Source organism: Mus caroli, unplaced genomic scaffold, assembly GCF_978045245.1.
Source record: "Mus caroli unplaced genomic scaffold, Mus_caroli_1 scaffold_14, whole genome shotgun sequence".
NCBI lineage: Eukaryota > Metazoa > Chordata > Mammalia > Rodentia > Muridae > Mus > Mus caroli.
In genome coordinates this window covers 10,713,195-10,734,788 of record NW_028227269.1, presented here as the reverse complement: position 1 = coordinate 10,734,788, position 21,594 = coordinate 10,713,195, and the positions used below count along the sequence as shown (strand labels likewise).

The window sequence follows — 21,594 nt, the reverse complement described above, 5'->3', positions numbered from 1 at the left end:
CTACGTTACAATACTATTCTTTAAATAAACATTATCTTTAATCCCTGGCAGACAGGATTATTTATTAGTGTGTGTGTGTGTGTGTGTGTGTGTGTGTGTGTGTGTATGTACACGTGTGCGATGTGGAGGGGCAAACATAATAAGCATGACGCCATGAGAAGGTGGGGGTCAAGGGACAGCATTTGCGAGTCAGTTCTTTCCTTCAGCATGCATCCTGGGATACAATTCAGGCCATCAGGGTTGGGAGATTCTTGTTCCCACTGAGCTGTCTTGCTGGCCCAGAGAGGACACTTCTAATGAGGCTTTTCTAAGTAGCCACAAGACTTATGCAGTGTAGATAAAGAGAAATGAACAAGAAGCAGGATGCCCTCCTACTACGTGGCTTTCACATGTCACCAGAGGAACCACCACAGCAGGCCCAAGAAAGGCATTCCTGTAGTTCCAGAACCACCATTCTTGGCAGTTAGGCCATAAAATATGAGGCATTTATTCTAAATTATTTGTGATGTCCACACACATTTGGGGGAACACACACAAATACACAAGTAAATAAAAATGCAAATTTAAAAGGAGGAAAGAAACTGAAGGGGAAGAATAACACCCACCATCTAGGCATATCTTCCATCTGAGAGTGTTGAATTAATGTTCGGTAAACATCAACTTTATGCCAGATTCAAGTAGGATTAATACAGGAAGGAAATAATTTTGCTTTCAAAACTATCTATAAGACTGCTTATTGAATAAAAGATCCATCTTAATATTTAATTTCATACTAATTTAAGTATCCTTTCATACTAACTCAAATTCTAATATAAACTTTAAAGGGAGTTATTTAAGACTAATATTCGGAGGAAAAAAAAGTTCATGGTATTCTATCTGCCCAATTGGCTTCCCTGAATTTTATTTATCTGGAGAGACAAGGCAGCTTTATTTGATCTTTTGATCTTTTGTTTTTTCCCTACACAGTAGCCTCTTGTACAATCCCAGGGCCACAGACAAGACGAGACACCATTCTCCAATGGTAAGGTCCTTTAGGCAGCCCAATACATCAGAAATGCTGTTTCTAGAGCTCCCCAAAATACTCAGGTGAAACTGAGTAGTCACGTGGGAAAGTGAGAGCAAACTTTTCATGTTTCTTCTTAAGGTAAAAAGGGAGTGAGATTCCATCTTCTACCAGTCAGAATGGCAAAGATCAAAAACTCAAGTGACAGCACATGCTGGCGAGGATGTAAAGAAAGGGAACCACTCCTCCATTGCTGATGGGATTGCAAACTGGTACAACCACTCTGGAAATCAATCTGACAGTTCCTCAGAAAGTTAGAAATAGTTCTACCTGAAGGACTAGCTATATTGCTCCTGGGCATACACCCAAAAGATGCTCCACCATACCACAAGGTCAAGTGCTTTACTGTGTTCACAGCAGCCTTATTCTGCCCTAGGTAGAAAATGGAAGCAACCCAGATATTCCTCAACTGAAAAATGAATTCAGAAAATATGGTTCATTTACACGACAAAATACTATTTAACTATTTTTAAAAAGGACTTCATGATTTTGCAGGCAAATCAGTAGAACTAGAAAATATCATACTGAGTGAAGTAACCAGACCCCAAAGGACAGGCATGGTCTGTACTCACTGATAAGTAAATTTTAGTCATAAAGTATAGAATAACCATGATAAACAGACCCAAAGAAGTTAAGCAAGAAGGAAGGTTCAAATGAGGATGCTTCGGTTCCACTTAAAAGGGAGCGCAAAATAGTCATGTGACAGAGAGGGAGGCAGGGATCTGGGTGGAAGAGGGAAGAGGGCAGAGGGTAGGGAGTGGGGTGGGGGTGGGGCAAAATCAGGTATGGGGAGAGGCAGGAGAGAGGCCCAGAAGGTCAAGAGAATGAATGGAAATATGTAGCTGGTGGAGGTTGGGGTTTGGGGGTGGGGTAGAGAGGACTTCTAGGAAGTCTGAGAGACCTGAGATGAGAGAGGCTTCCAGGACTCAGTGCAGGTGACCTTAGCCAAAATGCTTAACATGTGGGGATACGGAACCTGAAGAGATCACCTCCTATAGCCAGGCAGGACCCCCAGTTGAGAGATGGGGACACAAACCCATGTACAAAACTTTCGACCCAAAATTACTCCTGCCTAAAAGAAATACAGTAACAAAACTCAAGCAGAGACCACTAATAAATGGTCCTACTTGGGATCTATCCCATGATCAGGCACCAGTCCCTGACACTATTACTAATACTATGATGTGCTTACAGACAGGAGTCTAGCATGGCTTATTAGACACTTTACCAGCTGCTGACTGAGACAGATGCAGATACTTACAGCCAACCATTGGACTGAGTTTAGGGACACATATGGAAGAGTTAGGGGAAGGACTGAAAGAGCTGATGAGGATGGCAACCCTATAGGAAGACCAACAACATCAACCCATCCAGACCCCATAAAGCTCCCAGAGACTGAGCCACCCACCAAAGAGAATACACAGGTTGGTACAAGGCCCCTGGAACATATGTAGCAGTGGGCTGCTTGTCTGGCCTCAGTGGGAGAAGATGAGCCTAATCCTGGACAGACTTGATGCCCCAGGATCAGGGATATCTGATGGAGCACCCTTCAGACCCAAAGGTGAGGGGGAGATGGAAGAAACAACTCTGCAAGGGAGGAAATGGGGGAAATATTTGGTGTAAATAAATAAAATAATTAATGAACTATAAAGTGTGTGTATGTGTTGGGGATAAGGTCTGAAAATGATGCAGTGAGGAAGAAAACAGTAAACTGTGTGACCCCACTCAGATGATCTGCACTGACAGTAGTGTGGACTGAGAGGCTACGGAGGACTGGAAGGAACAACTTGGTATGCATTATGTTGTTTCTATGCAAGTGACTTAAAGCTGGGCAATTATCTAGATGTGGATGAGAAAGAGCTACTGTGGCCTGTCTAGCCTCGGACTGGGTTTACTCACTATTTCACAGAGCAACTGTGCTGTCTGGAGACCAGCACCCACAATAACAGCTGTCTCACAAACAGCAGCCCATCTTCCTCCTAGCAGCAACATCCTAAGAGTCCTCCTGTCACGTCGCACCCTAAACCCTCTAATAAACTGTGTTCAGGGTAAAGCCATCCACAAAATGACATTGGCTCCATAACAGTTCACTTAGCTTCTGTTTGACTTCGTTCTGAATCTAGTCCTTCTTAACATGACTTCTCACCCACTCAAATTCTATACTGAAAATTCAGTTTGTCTCGTGTACAATTTCAGCTAATTATCTTGTCAGGACAGATCCTGAAATACCTTTACTGACACACGATAAAGACCCAAGCACTGCTCTCCAGTAAATTACAGTGTGCTAAGATCTTCCAAGATGCCAGTAATCAATAGCCTATCTTAAAAGCTTTCATTGAAACAAACTTATCCTCTTTGGAACAAGAAATTAAATCTTTGCTTAGAAAACAATTCTAAAGGAATTCAAAACTCAAGGAAGCCAACAAAATACTGTGAAGCCTTAGTAGCCTTTTCTCATCTAACTGATAATTCCCTTGGAAAGGGTTTCAGTGCTTCTTTCCTGGACTAAGGTGCAGCTGTGAAGCAACTCATGCGCCAAGGGTTGCCTACTTAACTTTCAACGGCTAACTATTGGAAGGCACTGGCTGTACTTAATGTCCAAGGAATGAATTATTATAACTAATCCTATGATTAAAGTGTTCTATAATGCCTTCAAGTTGTCAATAACCTGAAAATGATTCAAAACTGCATGTACTAAAGGGACTTTTATTTGTACAAGAAAAAAAATTATTTCAATACATTTTTCTTTATTCAGTCTGAGACTGCGTGGTAATATAATTCCATTAGCTGACCAAAGGATACAAACAAGAGAAGAGGAAGGAGGAATGAGAATGGTAGAGACAAAGAGGGCTGTTGGAGAGGCAAGAGGCAGCACACAGAGGGGAAAGGGATGGGGACATGACTTACAGGCAAGCCAGCAGTGCTTCAGCTCTGACAACTCCTCTCTGAAGATGGTCTTGTGTCTATTTCCTGAAAGAAGTCACTAGGCTAACTGGAAAGAGGTAGGAGCTGGTCCCAAGTTAGCGCTTCCAGAAGTAAACTACTGTGTCCATCAAAGATTGTACTGGGCCCAGCTGAGACACAGTGACTTTCCCTAGAGACTAATCCCCAAAGCATGAAGAGTCACAAATCCCAGTGAGTGACTCCAATGGATGAGTGGCTTCAGCACTGGCAACTGTAAAATGACCCATACACCCTCTGAATCACAGCCATACCTGGGAAGGGGGTCAAACTAAGTTATCTAGCACAAGAGTGCCTCAGGGAAGACTAATTTTTCTACATTACCTAGGGAGACAGTTGGTGAATGACTTATCATGAGTATCTTGAGAGTTTCTTTTTGTAGCAATGACACTCGGCTCCTTCATCAGGTGTTTATTATGTAAATACACTAGCAATCTTGAAGCCCATGTGGAAATTTTATCTCCCTCCCAAGGACAAACCTCCTTAAGTTTTTGACAGTGATAGGTCAATTTTGACAGGTTTATTCAACTACATACTATTTGCATCATTAACAATATTGCCAGAAATACCATAGCACAGATACAGTCACAGGCATCACCCATTAAACAGTCATCATGTAATGGATCACCATTACCCTCATCAATGACTGATAACCACACGGACTTGAAGAGTAATTGCTCAGATGTACTGCAGAGGTCATATGATGAATTTGGTAAATGTAGAGTAAGAAACAACAGTAACAGGCACTTTCAAAACATTCTCTATAAGACAGATACTCTGTATAAATCTCTAATTTCATGGCATTTAAAAATTGTGTAAGTAATTTTCCAGGGAAGAAAACGTAGGAATGACCACAATAGTAAACCAGCTACTTGGGCCTTACAGTTCTGGCTCTCAGGCTCACAGCCCTGCAGGTTGAAGGGGTACCACAGAAGAACTAAGGGACTGGGAGAATTACAGTCTACTGGGGGTGGGGGCTGTGAGTCTATGTACTTGTAACAGGGAAAATGGCAAAATCAATCTTTTCTTTAAACCCAGTAAGAGGAAGAAAAAAGAAAGAGAAAAGGGAGATGTAAGGAGGAAGGAGATTGAAGTGTGGATACTTAGGAGGGCCAGCCAACAGAAGCAAGCTTCACACGTTAGGGAGTGGTCACGTACCAGAGTGGGTTAGCTTCCTACCACTTAATCACCTACATTGTACTACTCTTTGCTTCTAACTGTCAAGAAGAAGCTCCAGAGAAGAGGAGCATCTAGTTCAAGGACACACAGATATCATTACACACACAGAACTGGTCCAGCCATCTGGATCTGAGGGACGACATCTGCTGCCTAAGGCTGCCCAACTTGTACCTGTCTATCAAGGTGGTGCTGCAGGTCAAAATCACCCACATGAAAGCAAAGGACCGGGGTGGAAAGGAACTTCCTGGGTGGACCAGGGACACTATTTTAAGGAACACCAAGACAATAAATACCCTGAAGAAAAGAAGAGCATTTCTGTTATTCTAGTGGTTAACTTCCCAATGGCATTGGCTTTACTTATAAAATGTTGGGCAACTTTGACAGTATTTACAAGGCTTAATTCTAATAACCAGTTAGTGTGTTTGATTAAGTAGTCAGGCAAAGTGCTGCCTTCTAAGAAAGGAACAAAGTCCCAAACAGCACTTGGTAAATCAGTATTAAGTGCCTTACCACTCACAAGTAACGATGCCAAGAGGTAACAATTTCCTGCTTTGTAATTGCTATGAGTCTGCATAATCACTCTGCTCTCAGGTATAATGACATAGCAGGAACAGCCTTGCATGCTCCTCGATTGCCTGATAATTTGTAATATATTCAGAGACCAAAGACTCATCCTGTTTGTACAGACAAAATCCCTTATGTATCATTTAATGAAATAGAAGACACGTACTAAAAATGCTATGGTATATTTTTAAGCACCAGACAAATCACAGAAAATATTTACTTGAACATATTACTGTGCCTGAGAATTGGCGAATTCAGGACAATATTTACTGTCCATAACACCATCATCATGGAACAATCTGATAAAAGCTCAAATGAAGATGTTGCCATTTCAATGATTAAGAAAAGTTAAACACGCTAGGTCATGAGGACCTTTAGGCCCCTTAAACAAGATTTACCCATCAGCTCCCCTTCCCCTTCCTGGAACACTGCAGACATGGCTTCGTGAGGACAAGAACATGTTTTCATGCCTCGTTCCTCCTCCTCTTGTACATTTTGCTAGATACTTATTCTCTACCAAGACCCTCACCGTCTGTCTGTCTGTCTGTCTGTCTGTCTGTCTGTATTAGTTAACATTCCTATTGCTGTCATGAAACACTATGACCAAAGGCAACTTGGGAAGGAAAGGGATTGTTTCACTCACAGTTCCACATAACAGTTCATTATCAAACACAATGAGGGCAGACACTCAAACAGAGCAGGCACATGGAGGCAGGAGCTGATGCAGAGGCCATGGACAACTGCTGCTTACTAGCCTGCTCCTTGTGGTTTGTATGCTCAGCCTGCTTTTTTATAGAATACAGGACCACCAGCCCAAGGGTAGCACCATGCACAGTGGGCTGGGCCTTCGAGCACCGATCACTAATTAAGAAAATGCCCTAGAGCCAGACCCTATGGAGGCATTTTCTGAGTTTCAGTTCCCTCCTTTCAAATTATTCCAGCTTGTGTCAAGCTTCGGCAGCCACCTTACCCTTCACCCTCACTCTTCAGCTGCAAGTCACTTCTCCATTCAGCTAGACCTTCGTAGAGTTCCCTGGTTCACTCAGGGGTGCTGCCCTGCAACGCGTGGGCCCACAGACCTATCCCCTGACTGCTCCTGTGTCTACATCATCCTTACTAACCATAGTGCAAAGTATACACATGGGCTATTTTGTTTTCATGTGTTTCTGAAACTTACTTTTCCCTCTTCTACACTTTTAAATTCTTACTCCAAGCTGGGCCACCTGTCTTCCGTGCTTTTTCTGTAACAGCTCCTTACTGTGCTGGATTCCATACTATCTTTCTTCCACATACCAACCAAAGAGTTCTTACCAAAGTCAAAACTTGGTCAGTTTTTTTCACCTTTTATTTCTCTCAAATGCTTAGCTAGTCTCTGGTTCTTAGGGAGTTACCAATGGCCCTCTCTAGAGCCTGAAAAATGCTGCATTTAGGACATCATTACCATCCATAATAGCATCACCACAGTACAATTTAATAAATGTAGATGTTAACATTTCAGTGAGGAATAAAAATCTAAGATGCCATATCATAAGCACAGAATGGCCTACTTCTTACCCACATGCAATACACACTTGTGGCCTCATTCACACTGCTTCTTTGCTGGGTCCTCTGACTCATCATGCTCCTAGTCAAAGGCCCTCCATGCTTGCTAAATCATCTGCCACAAAATGCCTTTCCAGTAGAGTTGAGCCTAACATAATATTGAGCTCTCAGCTTGAAAAGTCCACATTGAACTGCCCTACTGAACTACTCAGAGAAGAAGGCATCATAATATAAAGTTTACTCAGATCACAGACCTAGAAACTGAAGACATTCTTCATGGTTGAGTCTCTAAGTCTGCACAAACTATTTCAGGTTGAAGGAAGGAATGGCAGCACAGACTGTCTCCAGTCTTTTCTCCTCTAATACAGCCTCCAAACCAAATGGAGAAGCTCTAATGTGACTATCTTATCCAATCCCAATGGACTCCCCAGTGCTGATCTAAACACCATAGCAGGGTTACACTTCCACCCCTTCAAGGTCTTCCAGTGGGATTAAACCTCAATAAGTAAACCCTTGGGAGCTACTCAAACCACCCCCAAAGCACAGCACAGCTCAAAGGGAAAGCCTTCGCTAACCATTCTACCTTCCTTACTGGGCTTTCTTACATACAGCATAAAAGCTTTATTTTCATACTACCCTAAGCCATTATTCAATTGTCATATAATGCCTAAGTTCCAATGTGGCAAGATAGCCACCCATATTCTCCACTACTAAAACACCACTGCCAACAGATTCTCAATAAACATATGGATGTACTGTAAAGTGTCTAACTCAGAGCTCTGACAGAAATAAAACTTACAGGCTATTGGAAAAGGAAAGCCTGTGCCAAGACAGCCTGGGCTATAGCTAAGAGGAACACTGGCATTACATGGTTTCACAACTGTTCTAAACTAAAGCCTGCAGAGACAGGCATGGGCACTGTATGCACGTCAGCTGTACTTACCCACTCTCACTGAACAGGAACTCCAAGTGGGTCATGAAAACTTCCCACTGTGAGATACTGTACCGCTGTGCCAGGGAAAGAGCGATGCTGTAGACATTTTCCTCAAGGCTTCTTCAGGAGTGGTCACCAAGCACAGAGAAAGGAAAGAAAAGAAACAAATGACCCGAATCAGCAAAGAAAATTCTCTTCCAGACAAAGACCTGTGTCAGGGATGGCAGCACAGTCCTCCCTAGGTCAGCTCTTGAGAAGACACTGGAAGGACTGCCCAGCTCCCATTCACAGTGCTGCAAGGCAGGTTACAGGGACTTGTCAGCCAGTGGCTTCCTGTCAGTAGCCAGGTATGATACTGAATATCCTACAAAGCATAGGCTGGCCTTCTCCAAGAGAGAATTACCCAGTCAAATAGCAATATTGCTGGGGAAAGAAAATAATAAGAATTCTGATTTAGATTCTATAGCCCCCAGATGATATTTGAAAAGCATGGAAGTAAACCAAAAAAAAAAAAAAAAAAATATATATATATATATATATATATATATATATATATATATATATTGTTTCCTGAATTATCAGGTATTGTACTGTTTCAGTTATAAAAATAAGAAAGATATTTCTGGAGTATACAGCCTAATAGGAAATGAGACATAAAATAATAATTAAATACTGCAGAGGTAGGATTTTTTAAATTCCAAAATATTCTAAGAACTAGGATTAAGAGTACTAAGTTTGAAATGATGGATGAAGAATAAATGAAATTTAACTAAGCACAAATGTCAGCATGCCAATCTGACAGACTTCTGATAAATGGAGCAAGCTGATCAAACTTAGGAAAAGCACACAGTCCTCAAAGCCTATATCTTTTTTTTTGTAGCCAACAAAGATCTGGAGGGAGGTTTAAGACAGGAAATTGAATCACAAGGTGTGTGTATGGGGGGCAAGGTTCATAAACAATACCAAGAGAATAGTTCAGAGAAGTAACATTGAGGTTACTGCGGGAATCCTACTTTCTTTCCGAAGGCAAAGGAGTAGGAAATGGAATTATCCTTAGCTAGAAGGGCGTTATGACAACCACAGCAGCAGCAATGAAATCTGTTACTGTGAGGATGGCCAGCTAAAATCTCTAGCGAAATGGGCCACAGCATGTATGCGTTTCTTTAGCCAGGAGTTTGTGAAAGCTTTCTGGACAGGACCCTTAACAAGTCCTTTGCCTTTGTTGCTCGATGCTGTCTGTCCCCATCTTCTTTTGCACTCTCTTGGGATTCTTATTTGTTTTTCTTTAAAAGTAGAAGGCTATTCCTAGAAGTGAAGAAGTACAGAAGAAAATAAAGTGCTGTATGTTAACCCATGCAGTATGTTATTGTAGGTAGCCATTTTACTAATTAAGCGTGGACCCTATGCGATGAAATGAGAGGCCTCTACGAAACATCACCAATGAACCATCCAGTTATGAGAGCTTAGCAGAGGTACATGCTGGATATGGACTGGTATGTGCGTATGCGTGTGCGTGTGTGTGTTTGTACATTTGTGTAAGGAGATTAGAGTATAATCATACACAGTTTACAAGTAGAGGTACAATCTCAAAGGTCAGTCTCCAGGTGTCTTCCATCTTTTGAGTCAAGGTCTCTCACTGGCCTGCATTTTTGTCACATAGTTAAGGGTAGCTGTTCATAAGCTTCCAGACATCTGTCTGTCTCTACCTTTTCACCATCGATGAGATTGTAAGAAACTGTCACCATGTCTGGCCTTTTCTACATGGTCTAGAGAATCCAATGCAGGTCCTCTAGCATACAAGGCAAGCACTTACCAGCTAAGCTACCACTCCAGCCCTGCATTAGCATCTTTATCACTTCATGAAGATGAGTATTAGAAAAGAATTATTTTATACCCTCTTCAAAGCTACAATGCCTGACTCTGAGAATGTTTTCACAAAGGCATCCATACACTATAAGATATATGCAAAAGAGCTGGGTGGTGGCACATGCCTTTAATCCCAGCAATTGGGAGGCAGAGGCAGGTAGATTTCTGAGTTTGAGGCCAGCCTGGTCTACAGAGTGAGTTCCAGGACAGCCAGAGTTACACAGAGAAACCCTGTCTTGAAAAAACAAAAAACAAAAACAAAAGAAAAAGAAAAAAAAAAAAGACATGTGCAACAGACTTATGAAATCCAATGAATAAGAAGAAGGGTCACCCTGTGCATAAGTGGAAATAAGAGTGGCAAAAATCAGGAGAAACTGTTTTACAATATTGCCTTAGATATTGGAATATCCACCAAATTAGAAATAGCAAAGCTCAAATCCCCACAGAAACTGTGAAGTATTTTAAACAAGCCATCCAAAGACTGCGGTGTATTTTTCTAAACAACCAAATATAGAAGACTCTATTATATATTTATCAAAAGCATATATTTGTCCTTGAGGACATACTTCACATAGCATATGCCAGCTGCATACTTAGACGAAAACGCCAGCAAAATGTAACTAATAAAATGAGGCACTGCACACCTCACAGCACTGTATTCAGCATAAGAAGCCATCAGCATGGCAGTGGGGATTACCGATGCCCAATGGAAAAGTACACTGTATCTAGAAGAGGAAACCCAGACTCAAGTCTTCCTGGCTGTGAGGCCCGGAACAACTCCTTAAGAACCTTCTTTCTCAGATTCTTCTTCCAAAAACAAGGGAGCCGGGTTACTCACTGTCTTAGGATACCATATAATCAGATTTTAATGACTTGGAAGCTGACCTTTTGGAAGAAATGATAGAAGAGAAAGCCACTTTTTAATTGAGACTGGCACAGGCTTTCCACACTATCTTTCCTTTGACTCCCCCATGCCCTGCCTTACCTCAGAGAGAATCCAGACACCTCTGAGAGCAAAGAGATGCAGGCTAATATAGTTACCAGAGAATGTTAATGCATTTTTGCCATTTTCATAAGGATTTAAAGGATAATATTTAATAATAGCATACTATTACTATAATCAAAACCATTTTTGGTATTTCAAGGTAATTTCTCAGGAGACATGAGTAACTAACCAGGTCAGTGTACACACAATTCAGCCATAGTTTCAAGACTACAATTCTAACCTTCATGGCACATGAGTGCTTCACTGAGAAAAGAAGCAACGTACAAGAAGGCACATCATATTGTGACAGAGATGTGACATCCTTAAAATGTGACAGACTCAGGTTAAGGTGAAACCTGTAGATCTTACCACCATGAAACTTGGGCCACCTACCATCTCTAAGCAGCACCTTTTCATTTAATAAACTCGGCTAAGAATCCTTTATGTCCCAGGGCTGTCTGTGATGAAAGGCTTCAGAGGAAGCCTGCAGCACAGCACACAGAGCTCTTCAGGTCTGCTCCATGGTAAGTTCTCAGTCGTGGCATGGAGGAGTTAGAACCACGATCTATTTAGTAACTGAATGGTAACCACACGTCTCCATCCTCTGCACAGTAAATACTACTCGCTTGATCTAAACTACTAAAGCTGAGCATACCGGAATAAAATGCAAGGGACTTCCTTCCTTCCATTCCTAGACATGCACTCTTGCAAATGGGCTTCAGTTGTACTACCTTCTGAGACTGGGCCTGCTGTTCACTCAGAAAGGCAAACAGCAGTTTGTCCTTGTCTGTGAGGACCCTGGCTAGAAAATGGCTTGCTTCTCTAGAGTCTAGGATGTAGGCACCTGTACCTTCAACACTGGACCTTCCAGAGTGAGGGCACTGGAGCTCTAAACACACTGAGGCGTATCGACTCTATATACTTTGAAAAGTAAGATTCTCAGCCAAGAGTAAGAGGAAATCTCACTTAAGTTCCATCACAGGCATCATCTTCCCACCAAGCCATTGCCTGTATGTCTAGAAAAGACATAATTCAGGAACTGGATTACCAGAGACATGAGAAGCTAACAGCAAACAACACCACCACCCCACCACCACCCAGGGCTACTACCTGGACGTACAGACTCTTAGGTCTGTGTCTACGGATCTGTGTATCATCTATTCCTCATAACTAAGGCTGGGAAGGCTGGAGAAACCCCTATGCTAACAACTGTGCATGCTAATACATGAATTCAATTCATCCTTTTGCATTATGAATCCACCCCTCAGGAGATAAAGTGACCCCTTACTCTGCAAGGCCAAGGATGGTTTCTCTTTTGTACTGGTCATCAGCAGTAAACCTCTGCACGTCCACGCCCTTCCGCAGGCCCTGGAGGAGCTGAGCCTGGGTGAAATCCAGAAGACGCTCGTTGTAGTAGTGCAGTTGCCTGGTCAGTGACAAGAGGTCCTCAGGCCAGGCTTCATGCCCATGTTGAGCCACATGCCTGGTAACCATCTTGATTAATTCCTTGGGATCAGCCTGTGAAAGTGGTAGAAAATGTATTTTATGTACAGTATGCATATAGGAACAACTATTTAAAAGAGCAGAACAGAGTTCCTGTAGATCTGGATGCCACTTTCCACGGCTTGGTACATTTAAGCATAACCACCTAAAAGTCAAGTCGGAGGTAGGACTTTGCACACCTCAAAGAAAGCACACAGAGCCGAGCCTACAGTCTTTCTGAACTGAACCCTGCTTTGATTTTTTTCCATCTTAAAAACTTCTAAACAAGTTTAAGTTAATACTTTCACTTTTTCAGCTATCATATACCTATATCACATTTTGTCCTAATCTGCTGGCCATTTTTCTTTATTTCCTCGGGGAAGACATTCTCTTCTCCATGGCCTCTGGATACATTCTTGTGACACGCCACGATGCTCTCAGTAAGAAAAGTGAAGTCTAGTAATTTAACTATACAAGGTTAGACAGTGAGATAGAAGAATGCTTTCTTTGGGGATAGGTTAGGAAAACAAGAATAAAATCTCACTCTGGATTGCAAAGTCAAAGACACTACTAGACATATAAGAAAGAATGCAAAGGTCAATGTTCTGGTTTGGTTTGTTTTGTTTTGGGGCTCGAAGGGACAAAGGGTCAATAGTTCTTGGTAGCTTCTTCCAAAGCAATAAAACTAATGAAACAGAACAAAACAGAGAATCCAACAGACAACAGGGCATGGGAATGAGTGATTAAGTAGTCATATTTATTTAGTATAAATATGTATAAGTTGGCCTGAGAGCCAATAAGGCAAAACAGAGAAGCTCAGCCATGGTTTGGGAATTACAAATCATATAAACAATAATGGCATTAACTCACTCCATCCTGATTTCTCAGAGGCATACTACATATTGTAAAATAAGTAAGTTAGAGAGGAAAAAATCCACACTCTATATTTGGTTCTCAGAACTCCATTCCTAATGATGATAGGCTGTCAGCATTTTTAACATGAAAACCCATTATTCTGAGCTACACAGGAGATTTGTCAATGTTGAGTCTATTTAACCAAACCTGGCCTGCCAGTCTCTCTCTTCATCCTGTTATGAAACAATCTGGAGGCATAGATAAAAGCCAATTAGAGATATGCTGGATTCCAACAGATAGACTTAAGTAAAAGTCAACCTAACAGATTTTTTTTCTACACATAAATATATTTGGTCATAATCTCAGAAAAACACAACACTAAATTCTACCACAGGAAGCCACAGGGCCATTTTAAATTCATTCAAGGTGCATTTTTTAAAAAGATATAATGCTTCTGTGCTACTCCCTAATGTTAATCACCACAGCCAATTTAGTCTTAGTTTCTCAATTGAAAGCATTCAATGCCAGTAAAGAATTCCCTGGACACTCTTTGGTAAGTTACTTCATGATCAGATAAATCTCTCCCTCACTTAAACTGCTTAAGAAATAATCTGAAATACCTCCAATGTTTACAATCAACTGCCTTCACAATTAAAGCTTACATAGAATGTAAAACCTTTGAGGAGGAGAATAATTTGTACACTTATATGCTAAGCAATCCACTAAAAGAATGTGTCCATCTAGTCTAGACAGACAGCAGAGCAAGCAGAGGTAAGATGGCTAGGCATGATGAGCTTGAGACACTTCAGAGAGACAGCATTTGTGAGAGAAGTCTTCTCAGAAGACTTAATATCCAGCCTAACTTCAGATACTAGCACCAGAAAGTGCCCAAGGAATATGAAGATATACTCCAGCAAAGGTTAGATAAGTACATTCTAGGGCCAAGAACTATAAAGAAAGACAGAATGAATAAATCAACTCTCACTGCTATTACGGAGTTATGTGGGAATCAGCTGTGGGATGGTTAAAACTGTCAGCAATATGGAACACCTCTAGGCAAGTCTACAAGAAAGTTTCTAACTTGAGTTAATTAGGGCATGAAGACCTATCCTAAATGTGAGCTGCACCAGCCCAAGAACTAGGAGTCACATACTGAATGTATTAAGAAAGTGAGCTCAACCCCAGCATTCCTTTCTCGCTTCCTGACTGTGGATGCAGTGACGAGTTCTCAACACCATTTCCCAGTCATGGGACAGTGCTTCAAATGCTGAGCTAACATAAACCTTCCCTGCTCAAATTACTCCTTTCAGGGCTTTTGTCACAGCAACAAGAAAGGTCACACACACACACACACACACACACACACACACACACACACGATAGATCTGGTAAAGAAATAGACAAAAAGGGAAACATGCTGTAGCTGATGGTTGATCGTTATTTCCTTTTCATGTACAATGTTTTACATATAACTGTGAACCTTTTGTCATGCATACAGCTCCCTGTGGAGTTTGGTGGTATCTATCAGTGTGGGCCACGTATTCTTTCTGTACCTTCCCGTATGATGTGTCTACTTCCAGCAGAAAGAGTGGCATACTGCTTCCTAAGCCTCAATATCATGTAACACCACAGTTAGATTCTCTTTCCTCTAATACATTTTATGACACAATCCAAAGGCAATGTGGTGAACTAAGTTCCAAAATGGAAGCACACAGACGTAACAAACATAGATATTACACTATATATGTATATAAGCTCAAATTTGTATCCTAAAGGAAGTTTCAAGAACACATATAAACTCCATGTTCACATAAGGCAAAAGAACGAATTGATCTCCTTTCCTCACTCAGTACAATCACCTGTCACGCTGATGTACACAGACATGCAAGAGATGCAGCTGGATGACCATGCGACAGCTGCTTCACTTACAACTTTCCTCTCCTGCCTGTAAAGTGGAAGCAATGATAAGACAGCTTACCTGCCTAAAAGAGACAGAAGAGAAAGTATGCAAACTGAGTATGGTATGAAGTGAGTGAGCTAGGAACAACAAAGATAAAACAAAAATCAAAGGAAAAAACAAAACAAAACAACCACACAAACAAACAAGAGAGGAATGTAGATTTTGCTGAAAGATTTTCAAAATCCTTACTGTAATTACTCCTGTAGTCCATAATGAATGCTTCCCTGCTCTCATTAGATTATAGCTCCTGGAGGAAGGAGACCGTGACCATTCATAAATCCATCTCTTCTAGAACATAACAGAATCTTCTACAAAAATAAGGTGCACAGTAAACTGTCCTGAGCTTTAAGTCAGTAGTCACAGTTTATATTTTAGTTCTGCACTTGGAAGAGGGGCAGTTTGGAGTTCATGCCCTGTTTCTCCACTATGAAAGACTGTTGGTCAACAACTTCCTCCATTTATTGGAAAGCACAAATGATGTATTTTTAGTTTTTTTATTAGTTCTGTACAAGTTCTGATCATATCTAATCTTTCTTCCCCAAGTCCTTCCCAACCTAACCTCCTTCTATTTTTGCACGGTTTCTATGTTAACTTGTGCCCAGTTTTACATGCTTTCAATGTAAGTTTTGCTATCCAAATAGTCATGGATATGTGGTCTTCAAGAGCTTTGTCAATTCATCAAGGGCTACACTCTTAGAGAAAATAGACCCTTCCTTTCACAGCAGCAAACAGTTGACAATAAGTCCTTGGCTATGGGTGGTAGTTCATGGCCAATTTCATTTTCTACGCAGGGAATTTGTTTGCTTTGGACTTCTATGGGTCACATGAATGCTGTCCCAACCACTGTGAGTCCCTCCGTACAGTCATCTACTGCATCTAGCTCTTACACTCTTTCCACCCTCTCTTCCACTGACCCCAAGATTTGGAAGATAGTTTGTGGAGCACATGGTTTTTAGGGGCTGAACCTTCTGCAGTCTTTTTCTGTGCACCTTGACAGTTGTGCGTCTCTATGCTGGTTGCCATCTACACATAGAAGCTCATCTGATAAAGCACTTCTTTCTCGACTATGTGATGAAACCAAGTTACACCCAGAGCTTACTCTCAAGGAATTAAAAATTAGTGGTTGACCAAGAGGTAAACATAAGCAGTTTACGGGATGCATCTGAATGGACGGAAGCTCACTTCAGAATCGGAGGCTACCAGCCCTGGGAACTCTGAGAGGAAAGGAACTGATTTCACATCTTGATTCTTCTAGCACTCAGTTTCACAAAGGTGAAAAACAAGACTTCAGCAGATGGTAACCTTCCTAAGAGTAACATCCTATGAGTATATAGAAATTAATCATTAAAATAAAATAAATCCTTACAAGTCCCTCCAGTATGGAAACGAGGTTCTACATCTTTCCTGATATAATTCAGAATTATATAATATCAAAATAGCTGTTGAGTTTAGAGACATGATATTTTTCATTATTTCAAATAATTGTGGAAAATGTAAGTAAAGGAGACAACTTTTTACTAAGGCTTCAAAGAAAAATCAAAATTACTTCTGCAGGAGAAACAAATGAATTGGCCTCAGAGTCCTGGATTCCTGGCATTTTCTCTCAGTCATCAAGTATATGGCTTAAAACATGAAGCAACTTCTATAAACTCCTCATAAAGATGGGATGAGACAAGGTGGGTGGGTGTGCTGTAGACTGTAACTGCCTGTGTGGATTATTTGCTTACTGACACTATTATTTTCTATTTCTTTCTTAAGGGGCTTGGCTGGTTATTATTACTTCTAAAATTCAACTTAAATTTTGGTAGAAATTGCCCCATGAGCTCACGGCCTTTCTCAAAATACTCCAAATTAATTCTGAATCACTCTGGTGCTTCATTGATACACATTCAATCACCCTACAAATGTAAAATGTTTCAACTTTTAAAAGTGTTTTCCCTTGAACTTCATATCAACCCAGCTAGGGGGGACAAGCAAGCTGCACCTATCTCTCAGATAAATAAATAAATATGAATATTTGTGAAATACTGCTGGACAGGCAAGAAATGGAAACAGATTTTACTGTATACCATCTTTTCCACCTGCACTTTTTGACCATGTATGGATTATGTATTATACTTTAAAAATGATATAAAATTAGGACTAATGTTAGAAGAGGGGATAATTTTTCTAAATACTCATTTGCCAATCATTATATAAAACTGAAAAGAGGTGAGAAAGGCTGCTCCAAATGCCACCTAAAGAACTTGGTGAGTCCCAGCCCACACTGGACAACCCTGCCCTCCATGAAGCACAGGCAGGAAAGTCTATCCATCCATCTACAGCAGCATGCCTGCATGCTTAGCCACAGGAAGAGAGAAGTGAAAAGATTGAGAAGTCAGAGCCAAGCTGCAAGACAAGTGAGTGAAAGCTGTGCCTCCCTGGGTGTTAGTGTGCGGAGGCAACAAATTGAAACCACTTGGATTTCAATTTCCAGGATGATTCATCAAGAGTTTGTCATATTTAATTCTGAACTCAGCGGTGCTCTTTGATGCAGAGGAAGATGCTGAAAAGAGTCAAGTCCTGAGTCATTAGTCTGTGGAGCTCTCCTGTGTACTCAGTGCACCCAGCTCCAGTGCCTGCATCTCCTCCTCCCTCCAGTCCGTGCAGGTTGGACCTCACATCTGCACATCTGAAGCTCTTGGTGTCCTAATGTCCCACTGCACAACAGTAGACACAATTAACGAATTTATTTATATGCCAATTCAGTCACTGAGTATGTACAAGGAATTAGGTCCCAAGGATATAGGAAGCAATGGGATTTTTGCCCTCAGACACAGTCATTGAATTGAGAGAAGACACATGGGCATTGCCTATAATATCATTAGAGAGCCTTTCCCTAAGTATACATACAAGAAATAAGGGAGACAGAGAAAGAGGCCACTCTCTGTGAAGGAGGCAGAAAGGGCATCAGGGAAGGGACCTTGGCTCCGATTCATTTGTTCATCGTGGCAGGGAGATAGCTGACAAGAAAGGACTAAGTCCACATAGCCACAGAGGCACACAGCAAGATTTTAATTTCAGAAGAACTAGTATAATCTCTGAAAGAGGTAATGTCAGGAAATGAGCCTAGAGGGACAAGGAAGAGACAGCTAGTTCACTGGGGGTTTATCTGTCATGCACGGGGGTTTAGATTTCATATTATAGACGCAGCAGCACATGAAAATACCCTGCTGGGAATTTCCATTAGACTTGTATGCCAGAAAGATCACTCAGGTCCAAAAAGAAAGTGACACTCCTTCTTTTGCAAAAAGCTAGAGTGCCAGCATGCCCACGTAATGAGCAGAGAAAGCTCTGGCAGGATGTCGCTTTCTACTGAAGTAACCTTGAGCAACTCACCACTGTCCTTTGAGTTGTGTTTTGCAAAGAGTTGTCCCCTGTGCAATGGAGCTGCTCAAAGGACCAAGTAGAGGGTGGATATGCTGGAATTTTTAAAGCAGACAAGTAGCTGCAAGGCTCACTTTACATGTCTACAATGCCCTGGCAATTCCTATGAACAAGGCGCTGAGCTGACTGCCGTCACTCCCCTTCCTGACGCTCCCTTAGCCAGCTAAAACGCCTGCATCTGGACACAGATCAGTTCATCCCTTCTCTGCTTAGGCAAGGCTTTTATGCTGTGAATTTCATAAAGTAAAATTTTAAGAGCGACCGAAATACCTTGTGATAAAATACCACAGTATATATGGCAGAATAATGACACTGCTGGGACTGTGGTGTTGCCGTCTCCTCTCCAGAATAGTCTTCTTATCAGTAGCTGCACAGTGATGCTCATGCTTCACTCAAGGTTAACACCTATCAACTGTCACCTCTCCTGAGACAGCTGAGTATGACACACTCATGTATGCAAACACACACACACATACACACACACACACACACACACACACACACACACACACACACACACACACGCATGCACGCATGCACACATTCACACTACTCTCCTTCCCATTACTTACCTTAACATTTTGCTCATGGTATTATGTGGTAGTTTGAATGAAAAGTCCCCCGTAAGAATGTGTTTGAACACTTGGTCCTCTGGTGGCCATTTCTAAGGAGGTTGTGTTATGTTCACAGGGTACAACCTTGCTGAAGGAAGTATTCAGCAGTTTATAGCCTCATCTTACTTCTACTTCACTCACTGCTTTGTGTTCTCATGGAAGATACGATCCCTCACCTTCCTGCTCAGGCCTCTTGCTGCCACACCTCCTCTGCCATAATGAACACTCCCTCTGGAATCTGAAACCAAATAAATTCCCTCAAAAGTAGCTTTGGGTCATGCTGTTTTCCTGAAGCTGCAAAACAGAACCAGCACAGACCCATTTCCCAGGAGAGTGCAGTTCCTAAGTGGGGAGGGGCTTTATAAACTGTGCTCACTATTGGTAGCTCCAGAATACTGCCTGCCTCAGAGTAGTCAGATGTGAGACAGCCACTAAAAACGCACATAGCTCAATCTTCCAAGGGATAGTGTAGAATTATGAGTTTCCAACCATATTCCCAAGAAACACTTGTTTATTACCTCTTCGTGTCCCAGGATTGGCTCTGAGCACTGGGAAATCTAATAAACACAACAGACCATGCCTTCAAATACCTCATTACCTAGTATAAAATTTCTAAAAATAGAGTGTGCACAACATGAAGGGGCAAGCCTAGGGTAACTGTGTGAGGGGGTCCTGCACAGATGGGCAATGCTACAGGAAACTGCTCGGGCAAGATGGTGAGCAGTCCTGAAGAAGGGCATGGCGGGGGACAGATGTGAAAGAGGGGTAAATGAACCTAACAGTTTTCTATACTTACTACCCCTTCAGGAACTCTGCTTGCTGACAACTTTTGCCTTCAGGACAGAGGAAATAACACCTATAACTTTTATCACAATTTCCCTCTAAAGAATTCATTAGAGATGTTTTTGAAACTAAGAACAGACCATGTGTGGCTCTGTTGCAAGGTTTCTGGCTTCTAAAAGCTGTAACTTAGAGTATATACTGGATCCTTGGCGCTCTTGTCTGTTGCATTCAGTACTCTGACCCACACCTCATGCACCCATCCTATAACCAGTTTTCTTTTAACTTTTTACAATTTTATAGAATGACCACTCTGACCTCCCTAACTCCCTCCTATGTCAGCACTTCCCCCTCCCCATGATCGCCCTTACAAGTCACTGTTTTGTATTTGGACGTGATGTCATTCGTGTGGCAGTGGGTTTAGAGTTATTAGTTGAAGCACAGAAGGCCAGCATAATGTACACAACTAAAGACAGTGACTCTCTTCTAGAATCTACTGATAAAGAATCGTTCAGAGGTAAGGGCCCCAAGAGCTCCTCCCCATTTCCTGACTGTTGACAGAACTGGTCTTGTATGCACCCAGTGCACAGAACTGATGTTGATGTGAGCTACTGATTACAGTAGCTGTATTGAGACTAGGGAGCAGTTGTTCACAGCCCTGCACGCAAACTTTCTGTTCCTACATACCACAGGTCACACAACATATCCTTTCTTCTCCTTTTTAATGATTTATTTTTAAATTATGTATATATGTGTCTCTACACACAGGGATGTACACAGGATTACATGTGCCTACAACTGCCAAAAGAAGGCATTGGATCTGTTAGAAATGGAGTTACAAATGATTGAGAGCTTTCTGATGCAGATGTTGGGTCACCTCAGGTCCTCAGCAAAAACAGTGTATGCTCTTAACCCCTGGGCCATCTTTTCAGCTACCTTGTACAGCCTCCTTAAGCAGATGAGAAGAACATTTATAGCTCGCTGATGTCAGGTATCTTCCTTGTTTCAATCCAGTGGGAAAGGACTGAGTGAATGTGTAACAGGTACATTTAGTGATGAGTGGGCTGAGAGCTTTGTACTCTTTTAAATTCAAGGAAAGTACAGTACAGAACTATGCATGTAGTAGGATGTTGCCATGGTTGTGATGGTTAATTTTCATTGTCATCTTGATTAAATATGGAAGCTGAAGTTCTCAGGAGATTAATCAGTCATTCCTCTGAGCGCATCTGAGTTTACAGTAGGCATTAACTGAGTGGCCTGCTCTGAACGTGGCTGGTATTGTATCATAGGTTATAAGGCCAAGTTGAATAAAGGAGGAGGGGGGGATTCTATATCATGGCCACACCCTCATTTCCATGAGGGGCCCAGCCTCTGCCACACACT

General features: G+C 41.7%; 1 protein-coding gene across 4 annotated transcripts in view; it reads right to left on the bottom strand.

The window, feature by feature from the left end:
• Nbas (NBAS subunit of NRZ tethering complex) overlaps positions 1–21,594 on the bottom strand; it is a 301,235-nt gene that overhangs the window by 98,233 nt on the left and 181,408 nt on the right. For all 4 annotated transcript variants that reach the window (XM_029484416.1, XM_021178925.2, XM_029484417.1 and 1 more), the window contains exons 41-42: positions 12,383–12,612; positions 8,253–8,363 (exon numbers count right to left, since the gene is read on the bottom strand). In XM_029484416.1, coding sequence (XP_029340276.1) covers positions 8,253–8,363; positions 12,383–12,612 — 341 coding nt within the window. The remainder of the gene's footprint in view (positions 1–8,252; positions 8,364–12,382; positions 12,613–21,594) is intronic.